Here is a 16,212-nt window from a genome sequence, read left to right as displayed (position 1 = left end):
AGAAATTTTGCTCTTATGTCAAAGCGGTAGGTGGATCAAAACAAAATGTCCAGACACTCTGTGACCAAAAAGGTACTGAAACAGAGGATGATGGACTAAAGGCCGAAATACTAAATGTCTTTTTCCAAAGCTGTTTCACAGAGGAAGACTGCACTGTAGTTCCTTCTCTAGATTGTCGCACAGATGACAAAATGGTAGATATTGAAATAGATGACAGAGGGATAGAGAAACAATTAAAATCACTCAAAAGAGGAAAGGCCGCTGGACCTGATGGGATACCAGTTCAATTTTACACAGAGTATGCGAAGGAACTTCCCCCATTCTTGCTGCAGTGTACCGTAGGTCTCTACAAGAGCGTAGCGTTCCAAAGAATTGGAAAAGGGCACAGGTCATCCCCGTTTTCAAGAAGGGACGTTGAACAGATGTGCAGAACTACAGACTTATATCTCTAACATCGATCAGTTGTAGAATTTTAGAACATGTATTATGTTCGAGTATTATGACTTTTCTGTAAACTAGAAATCTACTGTGTAGGAATCAGCATGGGTTTCGAAAAAGACGATCATGTGAAACCCAGCTCGCGCTATTCGTCCACGAGACTCAGAGGGCCATAGACACGGGTTCCCAGGTAGATGCTATGTTTCTTGACTTCCGCTAGGCGTTTGATACAGTTCCCCACAATCGTTTAATGAACAAAGTAAGAGCATATGGACTATCAGACCAATTATGTGATTGGATTGAAGAGTTGCTAGATAACAGAATGCAGCATGTCATTCTCAATGGAGAGAAGTCTTCCGAAGTAAGAGTAATTTCAGGTGTGCTGCAGTGGAGTGTCGTAGGACCGTTGCTATTCACAATATACATAAATGACCTTGTGAATGACATCGGAAGTTCACTGAGGCTTTTTGCGTATGATGCTGTGGTATATCAAGAGGTTGCAACAATGGTAAATTGTACTGAAATGCAGGATGTTCTGCAGCGAATTGATGCATGGTGCAGGGAATGGCAATTGAATCTCAATGTAGACAAGTGTAATGTGCTGCGAATACATAGAAAGAAAGATCCCATATCATTTAGCTACAATATAGATGGTCAGCAATTGGAAGCTGTTAATTCCATAAATTATCTGGGAGTATGCATTAGGAGTGATTTAAAATGGAATTTTATTGCAGAGGATCTTTGTCACCACTAATTATTAATTTTGTGTTCCAGTTAATTAGACATGGTTTCATCCTTTCCTGGATGTGCTCTTTTTGTTAAATTTTCCTTCAAAAGATCTGATTTACTTCAAATTAATAAACCTGAGTATTCTGAAAAAGGAGGTGCAGCTTACAGCTGCAGTGTGACAGTTGATCACAGGGTGATTTTATCACTGCCATATCGTGGGTACCCATGGCTCGAGACACTTATTCTATAAGGGTGTGTAGTCATTGGGCTTTCTTGCACCACAGTGTCAAAGGTGTACTGTGAGCAGATTTATTTAAGGAAAATACTACCACAATCAGCAGAGTGAACTGCTATGGGCAACAGGATATCATTGACAGGGGTTACCACTGACTAGCATGGCTTTAGCAGCGAACAGGTGGGCCACAATGTAGCAAATGACTCACCAACTCAGTGACAGTCAATAAACAGTAACCATTCATGCCACTGGGAACTGTCACCTCTTTGTGGGATACAAAGATGCAATCTGCACACTGCTCGTCACAGTTACAAAGATTAGCATTGGTTCGGAACAGCACCAGGGGATGCTCGAAGCATGCAGGAAGGTCGTCTGTCTGATGATTTGCGGTACATATTGCCAAGGTGGCAGGGAGCAAAATAAGGAGTGATCAAAAAACTTCCATTTTAAGGCTGCATAGTTCAGATCAGTATGCCACACACACACACACACACACACACACACACACACACACACACACACACACACACATACACACATATCCATCCGCACATATACCCTGCTTGTGTCTGTATATGTGCGGATGGATTTATACATATACCCTGCTTGTGTCTGTATATGTGCGGATGGATTTATGTGTGTGTGTGTGTGTGTGTGTGTGTGTGTGTGTGTGTGTGTGTGCGCGAGTGTATACCTGTCCTTTTTCCCCCCTAAGGTAAGTCTTTCCACTTCCAGGATTGGAATGACTCCTTACCCTCTCCCTTAAAACCCACATCCTTTCGTCTTTCCCTCTTCTTCCCTCTTTCCTGATGAAGCAACTGTGGGTTGCAAAAGCTTGAATTTTGTGTGTGTGTTTGTTTGTGTGTCTATCAACATACCAACGCTTTCGTTTGGTAAGTTACATCATCTTTGTTTTTAGATATATTTTTCCCATTTGGAATGTTTCCCTGTATTATATTATATATCAGTGCTTTCCTCTCCCACAACTATCCTGCAGACCTTGTCCACAAACAGATCTCCCAAGCAATACATTCCTCCCCACCCAACAACAATGTTACTACCCCCAGACCACACAGAAGCATCCCCCTTGTCACCCAATATTATCCTGGTCTTGAATACATCAACTAATTACTCTGCCAGGGATATGACTTTCTCAAGTCAAGCCCTGAAATGAGATCATCCCTTGACAATATTCTCCCCACACCACCCAGAGTTGCCTTTTGCCGACCCCCTAACCTCCGTAACATCCTTGTCAAACCCTACAATATTCCCAGACCACCTTCTCTACCCAGCGGTTCCTACCCCTGTAACCGACCCCGATGCAAAACCTGCCCCATGCATCCCCCCACAACCAACTACTCCAGCCCCGCTACTGGTATAACATACACAACTCAAGGCAGGGCCACATGTGAGACAACACGTCATTTATCAGCTGACATGCCTGCACTGCACAGCCTTTTACATTGGTATGACGACAACTAAACTGGCTGAGCGCATGAATGGGCACAGACGAACTGTCCACCTAGGAGATGTCCAATACCCAGTAGCGGAGCATGCCCTCCAGCATAATTCTAGGGACCTAGGAACCTGCTACACCATATGTGCCATTTGGCTTCTCCCACCCAACACCAGTACCTCGGAACTGCGGAGATGGGAACTTGCACTCCAACACATCCTTTCATCCCGCCATCCTCCTGGACTGAACCTATGTTAACCAATCTCACTCTCATTTACTCTTTAGTCTTCTCCTCTTTCCCTTTCCTCTTTAGCCATTCACTCATCTTTTCATCCTACATAGTTGCGTTTATCTTTATACTATGTACCTCTTTACTTCTGTATTCATCCTCCTTGGTTTGAAGCTGGCACAGTAATTACAGTAGAATATCTTTGGCTTCCCTCTGACATCCATGCCTCCATCTTTGCTACCCTCCCTGTTTACCTTTCCCCTGTTGCTTCATAACCTGGGTTGTCAATAACTGAATCCACTTTCCCTTCTTCCCCTTTCTTCCCCTCTCTCCTCCCTGATGAAGGAACGAAGTTCTGAAAGCTAGGATACGTCAATTTTCTGTTCTGTTTTGTGTATCTACCGGCTGTACTGAGCTGAGGTAAGTACTGGCCAGGCCCTCTATCTCTTTGTTAGTATTTGTTTCATATATATAAACACACACACACACACAAACACACACACACAGACAGGGTGATGCGTATTAACATTTAAAAACCTCCAAAGCACTGTAGATGACCCTGAGACAAGTAATTTAATACAAGACACATGGGATCACAAATGTTGGATACGATACAAATGTTGGGAAATGTGTCAGAAGCGAATGACAAATGTCACCAGATGATGTACCTTGCCATGCTTGCAGTGGTTGAGCCTCTCGGCCTCTCACAGAAAAATAATGTATACAAATCTTCTCAGATTTGCCACTGAATAACTTTGTGCAAGCCTCACAATATTTCACCAACACAACTGTTCGTCATCTTCAGGTAGTGGTGGGTCCTGTCATCACTGCTGCAAGATGTGGCTGGTGATATTCGCACAGCAGAATTGAAATTTGTCAGGCTAGAAGCAGGAGTACGAATGTGTGGACAGGCACTCCCAGTTGGATGGAAATGCCATTCATAGTAGCCTTCTGCTTATGTGTTGTGGGCAATGACTGCACTTCTGGACACTCGTGTGGTTAAAAGCTGAATTAACTCTCTGCAAGGTGCTGCATCAGGTCATACATCGGAGGATCTGGTTTCTACTGTTTTAATTTCATGGCAGTCATTGCTGGATTCTGGGCAGTGCTTAGTCAAAATTCCATATTCCTGTTGGTAAGATTGCCCACCGTATGGCTACATGCCTCATTCTTAAAAGCACAATCCTAGAGTGATGATGCTGAGGATAAAATTTCAGTGCTCTTGGGAAACGTGTGGTGCCCTGTATTCAGGCAGTGCTCTGCTACCACTGATTTACTGGGTGGCATTTTTGTCAGCGCTGTTGAACACAGTGTTCTTGCACAATGTGAGGTGTCTGCCCTATATAAGGTTTCCCATAATGGCATCAGATCTTATATATGATCTGTGTTTTCTAAGGTCAAGATTGTCTTTAACTGAACACAAACAATTCCTTAGTTTTGCTGGTAGACGAAAAACACACTTGATTCTGTTTCTCTTAGCGATTCTTTCAATTTTGAAAACATGCCACTGAAATATGGCAAGAAAGCCATTTGCGGTGCTTGTCTAAGTATCTTCATTTACATCCCTACACTGAACTTGCTTAGCTCAGAACACATTGCAAATCTGTTTACAAGAATAAACATTCTGCTGGAACACTGTTCTTAGGTGTTACAGTTCACCAGGCAGACTGTCAGTATCTGAGATCACGTGTGCTCTATGTGCCAGGGAGTGTAAGACACTACCACATTGTGCAGGGTGACGGCAACTTTTGGACCGCAAATATAACTCTGCGTGTATCAGTTTGCAGTAGAGACTAAGCCCCAGTGTTATGTCAGCTTTTCTTCTAACCGTGACATCCAGGAATGGTAAGCTGCTATCTTTTTGTACTTCCACAGTGAACTGAATATTCAGATGGACCGAGTGCAAATGCTGCAGGAACATAGGTAGTGTCTGTATTATGTGGGCCACACCACAAATGTTTCTTCAGCATTCTGCCAGAAGGAGGAATGTTGGATATTTACTAAGGGAAATAGAGGATCTCCCATGGGAACACTGTCCACTTGATCAAAGTAGTTGGTGTTACATAAGAAATAGGATGAGGTATGCACATGTTTAAACAGCACCACAATTTCTTTCTCAAACTTGCTGCTAATAACCTCTAATGAGGGCTGCAGGGGCACTTTTGTAAGTAATGGTATAACATTTGAGCTAACTAAAAGATCTGAAAGTTCTAGTTTAAGCATCTTCAGGTATTCTATGAAATCCTCTGAATTCTAAATATGATGGTCATAGTCATCCACATGATAAATTTCAAAGCTGTCACGTGGAAATTGCCAGTTGCATCTTGCAGTTGTGATGGTGGAAATCACCACCACCTGAAGATGCCAAAACGTTGTGTCACTGAAATATTGAGGGAGGGACTTGCATAATGTTATCTGGTGGGGAACCCAAAGTGTTTTTGCAACAGATCTATCAGGCAAGCCTGAAAAGTCACATATACTCCAAGCAGTAAGTACCTATTGTAAAATGGTCACATTAGTGAGCTTGGCAATTAATTAAGAGTTTATCAATAAATTTGGCTTCATTTTGCAAGAAATTGTGCTGTGTTCCAGTACTCCCTCTTCAACAAAACTAATGTCAGTTTCTGCTCCACCTCTTCAGCCCGAGATCCTATGTATACTCTTGAGCATTTGTGTAAGATACCTGTTTATTTATAAAAATAAAAGTAACTTCTATCATGACTTTCCCATTCTTGTCCAGTGGGTTTGTTATCCTGCTGTTGCCTACTGCAGACTACAAGATTACTGTTGAAGATTTCTGCAAAGTTTTTCTTCCTTTTTAGTGTACCAACATTTCACTGTGTGGTAATTGCCTGGTACTGTTTAACGGGTGTTTTAACTGTTGTTTCAGAGATGCAATACGAAGCAAATGCAGTGAGGATGACTTGCTTGCCATGATTGGGGCAGCAGTGAGAAGAAAGAAGAAACAACATGGAGGTAAGATACATAACAGCAAATGTAACTCTATACATAGAAAGAAAATTTCTGCTTAACAAGTCATAGCAAACATAAGAGCAAAATAGAACGAAAAGCAACAGTGATAGAACCTGTGTTTTTTGTGTAAACTTGGATTTAATTTTTTATTTAGTATTCATTCTGATTGATGCCCATTGGTCAACAGTATATTTCAGCCCTAGAATTTGGTTCTGCAAGGTCCACCAGATAACCATATATGGCTGTTGTAACTCCTTTATTGGACTTCAGAAGTTTTCCAGCAACAAATCTTTTTTTTTTCTTTCTTTCTTTCTTTTTTTTCTTTTTTTAAAAAAAGCTAAAATGCAGAAAACATTATAAAGGAAACACTCACAGAAAAGCATCAGTGTCCTTGAAACAATGGAAACTCCAGTAGGAATATCAACAATGTTGGAAAAGACAGATTACTACTTACTGATGAAGGCTGTGGCTGAAAGCTTTATGTAAGTGTCTTTTAATTCTTCCCATCTGCAGCCTAAGGTATCTTCTTTATGGTAAGTAACAGTCCGTCTTTTCCTTCATTATTCATTAGTGTTCTTTGTTTTTATTGCTGTTTAGCAAGCATCATGTGGTATATAAGGGATGTGAATAGCGTCAGATGTTGAATCATCACTCTGGAGGATATGAAGGTGCTGCATATTGGTGTGAGACAGCATTATCTGATGAGAGTTTGAAAGAAACCCCATTGTGGATGTCTATTTGGTCGCCTGGTTAAACCTTGCAACATCTGTATTTTTGGAGTATTTGGATCTGACAGTGGCCTGATGTTGGAAAGTAAGGGCATACTCATCATCAATCTTCCAGTTGACTACATCAGACCACTACAAGGGAGCATCACTGTGTAGTGTACTGAGTACATTGTAACCTGTTCACGTCTGTGACTGCCATCTGAGAACAAGTACAGTAAACTCTCGTGCAGCTACACTTTTGGCTAGCTAGATTGACACTTGACAAGTTTCAATTTGCGTGCACCTGGAGCCAAGCATTTGCTGGTGTTTTTTGGCAATCCACTGCTAATCAGTGCACTGGTGCGTGTCAAAAGTCCAAGTATCGTCAATTCGTGCATGTGTTGGTTGAAGCTCTAGTGTGTTTCTTATTCATATTGCATGGTTTCATGCCACTGCCATCTATTGGAACTCCTTGGAAGTACAGTACATACAGTATTGTTCTATGCAGCACAACGTAGCCCTGTCGAAACCGACAATTAGAGTGCGCTGCCTAACACTTTCCACTTGTTGTCGGTACATCAAAGCTGAGTGTTTAACAGTGAATGTACAACACCCTGTTGTGTTGCCACGTGGGCTTGGGTAGAACAGAGGAAATGGCATAGATGTATCGAATGCTTTCATTTGATGGCTGCCACAGCCTGGTTTCAAAAATCAAAAGTTTGTCTAGTGCATCTCGAGTGTTGTCAAGTTGTGCATCTGTGTGTTTCTGATTTGAGGTTTTGTGCTCCCACTATGTGCCTTAAAGTGTCCAGAGATAAAAGGGGCCAAAAACCATAAAGGACTCAGTCGAGTGTCTGTAAAAAGAACACTGAATGTGACTACGGGCACGAAACATAAAATGAATGTGATCTTGTTGGAAAAAGAGCTTCACACTTTGCAGAGAATTGATGCTGGTGAGCCACCCACAAAAGTTGCTGCAGAGTAGGAGTACAATTACTGATCGGAAGACAAATCGATCAGGAATTGAAAAATTTTGTTCCATCCAAGCATTGGGCAGTGCAGTGAAATCTTGAAAAACAATGAGAAAAGGTGCACATCCTCAGTTAGAAGAGGCATTATTTTTGTGGCACGAATAAATAAGAGCCAAAGGTGTGTCAGTTTCAGGTCCTCTAATTTGTCAAAATGAGCTAATGAGCTGATAGAAGGAAAGAAGCAAGAATTCCTCGGAAGTAATGGCCGGCAGGATCGTTTCAAGAAGCAGCATGGCATCCATGAAATTGCCATCAGTGCCAAATCATTATCTGGGGATGAAGCTGCTATGCTGATTTTAAGAAGAAACTGCACACAATCATTGACAAAGGAGGTTATACTGGCAATCAACTTTACAAATGTGATGAAACTGGGTTGAATTACAAAATGCTGCCAACGAAAACCCTTGCCTCTAAAGAAGAAGAAATGGCTTCCGGATACAAAAAAATCAAAGAAAGATTTACTGTCCTTGCTTGCAGTAATGCCACTGACAATCATAAACTGTGTCTTACTTTAATTGGCAAATCCAAAACACCAAGAGCATTTAGACACCAACCAACCAGCTTTGCCACTGAGGTACACGAATCAGTCTTATGGCATGTATGAACAGTGCCATCTTCAGAGAGTGGTTCCAGGCAGAGTTTGTTCCAGGTGTAGTAAATTACATGGAAGGAAAAGGACTTCCTTGAAAAGCGCTACTTCTTGTGGACAATGCTCCTTCTCACCCAGGTGATCTGCAAGATGGGGATATCAAAGTTGTATTTCTCCCACAAAATGTCACATCTCTATGTCAACCGATGGACCAAGGTATTCTTGAGGCGATGGAAAAACATTACAGACACAAGATGCTGGAATACTTAATAGATGTGATTGATGCTGCAGATGATTTTGTGGAAGTTCTTAAAAAAATCGATGTTTTAAGTGTCATTCATTGATTGCTGAAGCTTGGAATCTAATTCCTCCAGTTCCTCTTGTTAGGTCTTGGAAAAAACTCTTAGATCGTAAGGCAACCTAAGTGGTGAGAAGGAGGAGGCAACACCAAAACTCAAGCTGACATAATTTTGGTGAATTTACGGGAGAAGCTGGTTGTAAAGACACACACTTCGAAGACATTGAAGAGTGGATAGAAAATGGCATTTTTTCATGTGACTGAGGATGAAATCGTCCAAATTGTGACCGATCATAAAGCGTTAGAAGACTATGTTTCTGATGATGAATCAGAGAAAAATATTCCTCACACATTCTGTTATGAAGTGATCCAAACTGCCCTGGAGTACATCAGCCAACAGGAGGAGACGATTTATCCTGAAATAGTTTGATTTCAACGTTGGAGATGTATTGTTGCAGCAATAGTTTCTCAAGCAAAAAAACAAAAGAAAAAAAGACATTCATGACTTCGTTACCAAAAAATAAACTCTAATGAAGCATCCTAGAACTTCTATGTCCATAACTTAAAAAGTTTTTTTTTTTTTTTTTACTTTTCTTGAAAGTTCCTCTGGACAGACTTTTCGTTCCTTTGAGTAATCTCTAGATTTGTTTCATAATTTTGTTCAGTAGTTTATTTTTTATTCAAAAGAGTAGGTAATAAAATTAAAACTCCTGTTTTTTCCTGCTGCCAAATAAGGGAGATTTTTTTCTGTAAGAATGCAAAATAAACGAGCTTTGTTATACAGCATTTAAAAACTTTGAGTTTTCAATCATAGTTTGGTGCCTTTTTAACATGTCAACACAATTTTTTCAGTAAAAAAGTGCAGGGTTATTTGCAACCATATCAGTAATGTTTTACATACCCTACGCACGTATTACGATCGTATTTTGCAATATTGACGCAATTTGGAGTGTTCGCATGTGAAAACAGGGAGACTTTGATTTATCTGGAATTTTCGTTATTGGAACCAGCCACCGTCCTGATCATTTCGGATAAACAGGAGTTCACTGTAATAGACTCCTTGCAACATGCTGTGTCATACAGCTAGGAGCAGCCAGACTATGGAATTGCCGTCCTGTGCATAGGCTGCCATTAACACCCAAGCAAATGACTGCATGTGAAGTGGTGCCATGATCAAGAAGTACGGACTGCTAATGAATGGCGTCACATTATGTTCACTGATGAGTCCCAGTCCTGCACTGCTCCAAATGACTATCGTGGAGAAGTTTGACAGTGACCCGGGGAGATGGGGAGAGGTCCCATTCTTCCACTTTTTTGGGGGGGGGGGGGTCACAAAGGAGTCCCATGGTGTGGGGAGCCATTGGGTATGACTTCAGGTCATGGCTTGTAATGGCCGAGGGAACTCTAATGGTACAACAGTGTGTAATAGTATTGTGGTGCTATTTTTCAACAGGCCACTGCTTGTCCACATGTAGTATGTGTCTCTTTAAATGGTCTGTGTGATGTTGATATACTCCTGTGGCCAGCAAAATCCCCATATCTGTCCCCGATAGAACATTATGGGACTAACATGGACGTCAACTCCATCCCACTGCCTGTATCCATGATTGCAATGCCCAGTTACAACAGTTGTGGATAACCTTTCTCAGGAGGGTATGCAGCAGCTTTACGACATCCTCACGCACTGTCCAGGCCAGACAGGGTGCATTGCTGTATTGATAAGTGGGCTCAAACTGATAAGTTCTGTGTAGATTTGACTCTGTTTTGTTATCACTGAAATAACATCACATACCCTCTAAATTAGCTACGTTTCAATTTGTTTTCTCCCCATCTTCTGAGTGTCTCACTTTTTTTCAAGCAGTGTAATTTAAGACAGACATAAGAATATGAAAATGGGATGGCATATCACATTGCTATTCAACTATGCCCCTAAGAAAATTTGTAAGATAATGGAGAAGAGCAGGTGCACTATTACACTGACTAGAACGTAAACTTAAAGATAGAATTATATTGTGTAACCTATACCGATGACATAATACTAATTGACAAAAACATCACTGATGTGCTAAAGCAATTTGAAATATTAAGGGAGCAAGCTAGGAAAATTGGACTACTAATTTCACCTGGAGAAAAAATTATTGACTGATACCAAAATGGCACTGGGTGAACTTATATAGGCAATGACATAGTATTCGGTCTTAAATAGTTTAAATAATTTGGTGAAAAAGACCACTGAACATCATAATGAAAAGAAGGCCATAGAATCCAGACTTCAGAAAGTACAAACTGTCTCTCAGTTAACTAAAAGTATTTTTCCTGGAACTCTAAAATCTAACATTGTACAACAGTGATCAAATTAGTATTTCTTTATGCATGGGAGAGACTCTTTGTCCAACACAAGACATGAAAACAGCAAACTGAATTAGAAGAATGTAAAATTGTAGTAAAAACATTAGGTCCAAGAATAAAGGATGGGATACATCACACTGAACCCAGTGTGAAATCTCCAGGTAAATTCCTAAAAGCTCTTGTTACAATGTGTCTCCAAGGAATCCAACTTGTGGGACATACAGAAAGAATGTATCCAAACAGGCAGCTCATTGGATTCCCACATACTTGAAAAATAAGATCCTACTGATGAAAACAAACAGGAAGAGACCTTAAGAAATTGGAATCACCACATTTACAGTATTCTGATGTAGTGATGAGTCACACAAAGTGCAGTTTCGCAGTAGCTTGATCGATGCTTGTACTTGTGTATGTAGTATATGCAAGTGTGTACAGCGTCTCTTCTGGTGTACTCATGATATGCTAATTTAGTGGCCGCGCAGTAAACCGGATCCCTACTCAGTTCCAGTGTGCTGTGCTAATTATTCTTCTTCACTTGACATTTATGCTTGGAGCTGCAAGAGAGGTCATTTTCCAGATAATGCCACAAAAACAACAAATTCTCAGATATCAGTTTAACTTACACTCTTCAACATCATAGACAACATTTCACATTAATATGTTGCAGAACACTAGATTAGTGTTAAAATTGCCAGAGTAAACATTGTTCTCCATGTGACAGATTGTCACCCGATGTCCAAAATCGATAAATTTTATATCTCTGCACAGAGAAGCAGCTGGTTGCTCATTGTCATCTGTGGTGCTAATCAATGGGTCGAGCTCGTTGCTGGCACAGCGCCACCACAGAGTAAGTGGCCCCTCATCCCAGCAGGTGGCGATGTTTTAACACCCGTATAGCTCCCCAGACTTACCACGTCTGTGGGTAACTCCGTCTCTGCACAGAACTTCCCACATTTCCCACACAGTGGGCCCTCGTGTCTTTTACACACAATAAATCTTCAAACTTATTTCATTGGCTAAGTTAAATTTCGAGTGTGACATGCTATTTCGTAAAAAATAGCAAACGGTAGACATGGATGTTATTGTGACTCTTTCCTAAGGCAACATTTGTGTATTACACTTGTAGAAGTGCACTGCAACATAAAACAGTAGACCGTAAGTTCAAACAATGGAAACTCCAGGTTGGAATATCAGCAGTGTAGGAAAAGATAGAGTGCTAATTACCATAAAGATGGCACGTTAAAATGCAGACAGGCACAGTTAAGACACTTACACATAAGCTTTTGGTCACAACCTTCATCAGAAAAAGAAATAGAAATACACACCATTCATTCACACAAGCAAGCACACCTCACACACACATGACCGCCAACTCCGACAGCTCAGACCAGAATGCTAGTCTGTAAGTTTGCTACACAATAAAATAATTATTCTGAGCTACAAGAAAAATGGATTCAAAGAACTAAACTGCTTGAAGAAAAAAAAGGGAAGCTCCCTGAAGCAACGTAGTTTCTCGAGTGTGCATACCAGTGGTAAATTATGAGAGTCGCAACTCTCTGAAATGGATACAAAGGCCACCGGATTGCATTAGCTTTGTTTGTGTCTCGGATTGTTACCAAGAATGGTAGGAGCTATAAGAGATGTGAAGAGTGTAAGATGTTGAGTGATCCCTGTGAAGGATACAGATGCCCTGTACTTCTGTGAGACAGCATTATCAGCACGTAACAAAATTCGAAGGGGCCTAGTTGTGTGTCTCCATTTGCCAGGCTGATTGAATTATGCAATATGCAGATTTGTGAGACATTCAGATGTGGTAGTGGCCCCATGTTGGACTGCTTGGGAACGTAAGGGCGGTGTGCTTGTCAGGAAGCTTCCAGTTTACCGTGTCTGACGAGCCCATGGGAGAATTGCTGTAATGTACACCGAGCACATAGTAACACTTTCACACCTGCACCTGTCATGTGATCAGCAGTGAGTCACATTCTGCAAGACCCGCGATGACAGTTGTCAGTGAGTATGACAACGACATAGGGAGAGGGCGTATGGGGCAGCATCGGATATGACTTCAGGTCACTCTGACAGCACAGCAGTATGTCATGGACATCCTACATCCTCATTTGCTACCTCCATGTCCAACGGAGTTACAAGAGACAGAGCAGTGAAAACATATCCAGTTGTTGACTCACAAAACGGTTTTGAGCTGTGACGCATGTAGTCTTAAGCGAATCATTCATACAAAAAGAAAAGAAGAAGAAGCTAAAGTCAGAATGTGAAAAAATTGGAGAATGGAGTAGATATTTGAAGACTTCACACTTGAAACTCCCAGTTTTCCTATTGTGAAAGTGCCTTTGTGACCATATGCATTTCACTGACGATAAACTTTTTTTTTCCCCCTGGGTCTTGGCTCCATATTTTTTCATCCAGTTGAGTCAGAATACTTGCATAGTATTTGTGAGGTATTGTTTCAGTCTTGCAAGCTTATCTAAAATACAAATCCCTTTTGCATCCTAGAAAACAATGACCACTCTTTCTCTCCGATGAAGTCACCTTGGCTATTTTTGTGCAACTGCTGTTTCATTTCGGTCATCTCTCATCCAAGGGAACAGATTGGTGCATAGAATCAGTTGTGTGTCAGATTGTCCCAAATTGTTTTTCACATTAGGTTGTAGTCAGGCTTCAACAGACATGCCACTCACTTTCTGGTACGGCCACGGCATCAACTGTTTTGCACATCTTTTTAATTACTGATCTTGCAATATCACACTGTGTTCTTTCTCAGCATTTTCATATTTGATTGTAATTCTAGGAAGTTGTTCATGAGTCATCTTACAGAGACATATGCTACATATGAATTCAGCCACCCATTCCTTAACTGTTGACTATGAAGGAACTCCCCCCATGAACCATGGACCTTGCCATTGGTGGGGAGGCTTGTGTGCCTCAGCGATACAGATGGCCATACCGTAGGTCCAACCACAACGGAGGGGTATCTGTTGAGAGGCCAGACAAACATGTGGTTCCTGAAGAGGGGCAGCAGCCTTTTCAGTAGTTGCAGGGGCAACAGTCTGGATGATTGACTGATCTGGCCTTGTAACATTAACCAAAACGGCCTTGCTGTGCTGGTACTGCGAACGGCTGAAAGCAAGGGGAAACTACAGCCGTAATTTTTCCCGAGTACATGCAGCTCTACAACTTGACTAGAAGAAGAGATCGGTTGGTAGGACATGTTTTGAGGCATCAAGGGATCACAAATTTAGCATTGGAGGGCAGCGTGGAGGGTAAAAATCGTAGAGGGAGACCAAGAGATGAATACACTAAGCAGATTCAGAAGGATGTAGGTTGCAGTAGGTACTGGGAGATGAAGAAGCTTACACAGGATAGAGTAGCATGGAGAGCTGCATCAAACCAGTCTCAGGACTGAAGACCACAACAACAACAACATGAAGGAACTGACTCCTAATAAGTAAGATGATGCCTGTAGAAAAGTACAACAAAACAGTAATCTCAAAAAAGGACAGGATAGACAGTACATTCTGTAGGACATATTAAAAGTGATTGGTAAAAGAGACTTGGTGTGTTAAATGCAGCTTTTGATTACATGATAATTGAATTGGATAGATAAACAATCGACTCGCTAAGTGGCGGCAGAACACACACATAAAAGAAGATTATAATTAGGCAAGCTTTCAGAGCCAGTAGCTCATTCTTCAGGCAGAAGGGTTGAAGTGGAAGGAAGAGGGGTGAAGGATAGGTCTAGGAAAAAGGGTAGATTTTGAGAAAGTTACCCAGAACTGCTGATCAGGGAGAACTTTCCAGATGGGATGAGAAGGAAAGACTGATTCCACATCTACATACATACTCCACTAGCCACCATATGGTGCATGGCAGAAGGTACACTGTCTCACTACAATAGTCTGAATAAAATTACTTGATAGTTGACATCAATCACTTGCTGCAACAATGTTGCCACATTGGCTACCAGCAACCGTTTGGTTACAGGTGAGAACAAACAAGCGGCTCACTTCACAAATTATGTTAAACGTTTAACACAGAGCAATTTTTCTAGTGGCTGGTGCAAGGTATGTCAGAAATGTTGGATACTCTGTCGACTATTGATTTAATGTGATCAGTGACTGAACTGGGGCAGACGACCCGTTTTGTATCCCTGACTGTAAACTTGTGTCCTAACCCAGCCGAGAAAATTGTGGTCAACAGTCTGCAGCAGTACTAATATCATGATCGCTTTGTTCATGGCGATTAAAGCTAACGCTTAAGGGTAAACTCAAGACAACAAAAACTCAATTTCAGGGCTGAAAGCAAATTGAAATTTCTCCATTTGATTTGTTACCTGTAACTATCCTTATTCTAGCTGCACATGCTGCCATGTTAGAAAACAGTGAACAGTCCATGTGGGCACTTGTTCGTGGATTATAGATGACTGAGGCAGATTCCAAATGAAGAAATAATGACAGGAAGAAAAATAAGACCAAATAGAACAGTCAAAACAATGATGAAAAATGATGCAGCAAAGTATTAAAAATAAAAAAATACATTTAAACCAATTAATTGAATGAAAATAATAATCACACTCTTTTGGTTGGATTTAGAAATAAAAATTTTGCTACATTGATGAGATTCAAACCTACGACATGTTACACATTAGATTAATCTGCCAACCATTGTGCTATGCCACAGCACTGCATGAAGTATTTATATATGTGAATGTAGTGACCCAGTTGCAACTATGAATTGCAACCTTAAAAATTTCAGTTTCACACAGTGTAGTGAAAAGCTTATCTAATGTGAGATGATCTCTGTGAATATGATAACTATATGTATGATACTGAATTACACCTTGTGCTGAGTTATTCGGTAGTGTTTGGTTAGTGCTATGAATGAAATGAGTGTCTTTCATTAGCATTGTTAATGTGTGTTGTTTTTGGTGTAGCTATCGCGTGTCATGAAATACATAATAAAAGTGTCGGGCTCGTAATTCGGGATACAAATACATCAAGAAAGAATGCTGAACCAGGAATTGGAAGTGACTGGCCAATTCTGGTGGAGTTTGGCAACAGCAGACAGTTCAAGTGTGACGCTGACTACTCTTATTGGCATTTGAAGTGCCAACTATCAAGTAATTTTATTTCAACTGTAGTCAGTTCCTTTCCCATTCCATCT

General features: G+C 41.0%; 1 protein-coding gene across 1 annotated transcript in view; it reads left to right on the top strand.

Moving 5' to 3' along the window:
• LOC126471514 (uncharacterized) overlaps positions 1–16,212 on the top strand; it is a 218,595-nt gene that overhangs the window by 147,562 nt on the left and 54,821 nt on the right. Inside the window, exon 6 of the mRNA XM_050099735.1 lies at positions 5,978–6,063. Coding sequence (XP_049955692.1) covers positions 5,978–6,004 — 27 coding nt within the window. The 3' untranslated portion in view covers positions 6,005–6,063. The remainder of the gene's footprint in view (positions 1–5,977; positions 6,064–16,212) is intronic.

The sequence above is a fragment of the Schistocerca serialis genome, chromosome 3 (genome assembly GCF_023864345.2).
Source record: "Schistocerca serialis cubense isolate TAMUIC-IGC-003099 chromosome 3, iqSchSeri2.2, whole genome shotgun sequence".
Lineage (NCBI taxonomy): Eukaryota > Metazoa > Arthropoda > Insecta > Orthoptera > Acrididae > Schistocerca > Schistocerca serialis.
Note: the sequence above shows the minus strand (reverse complement) of the source record. Positions and strands in the feature narration are given on the sequence as shown.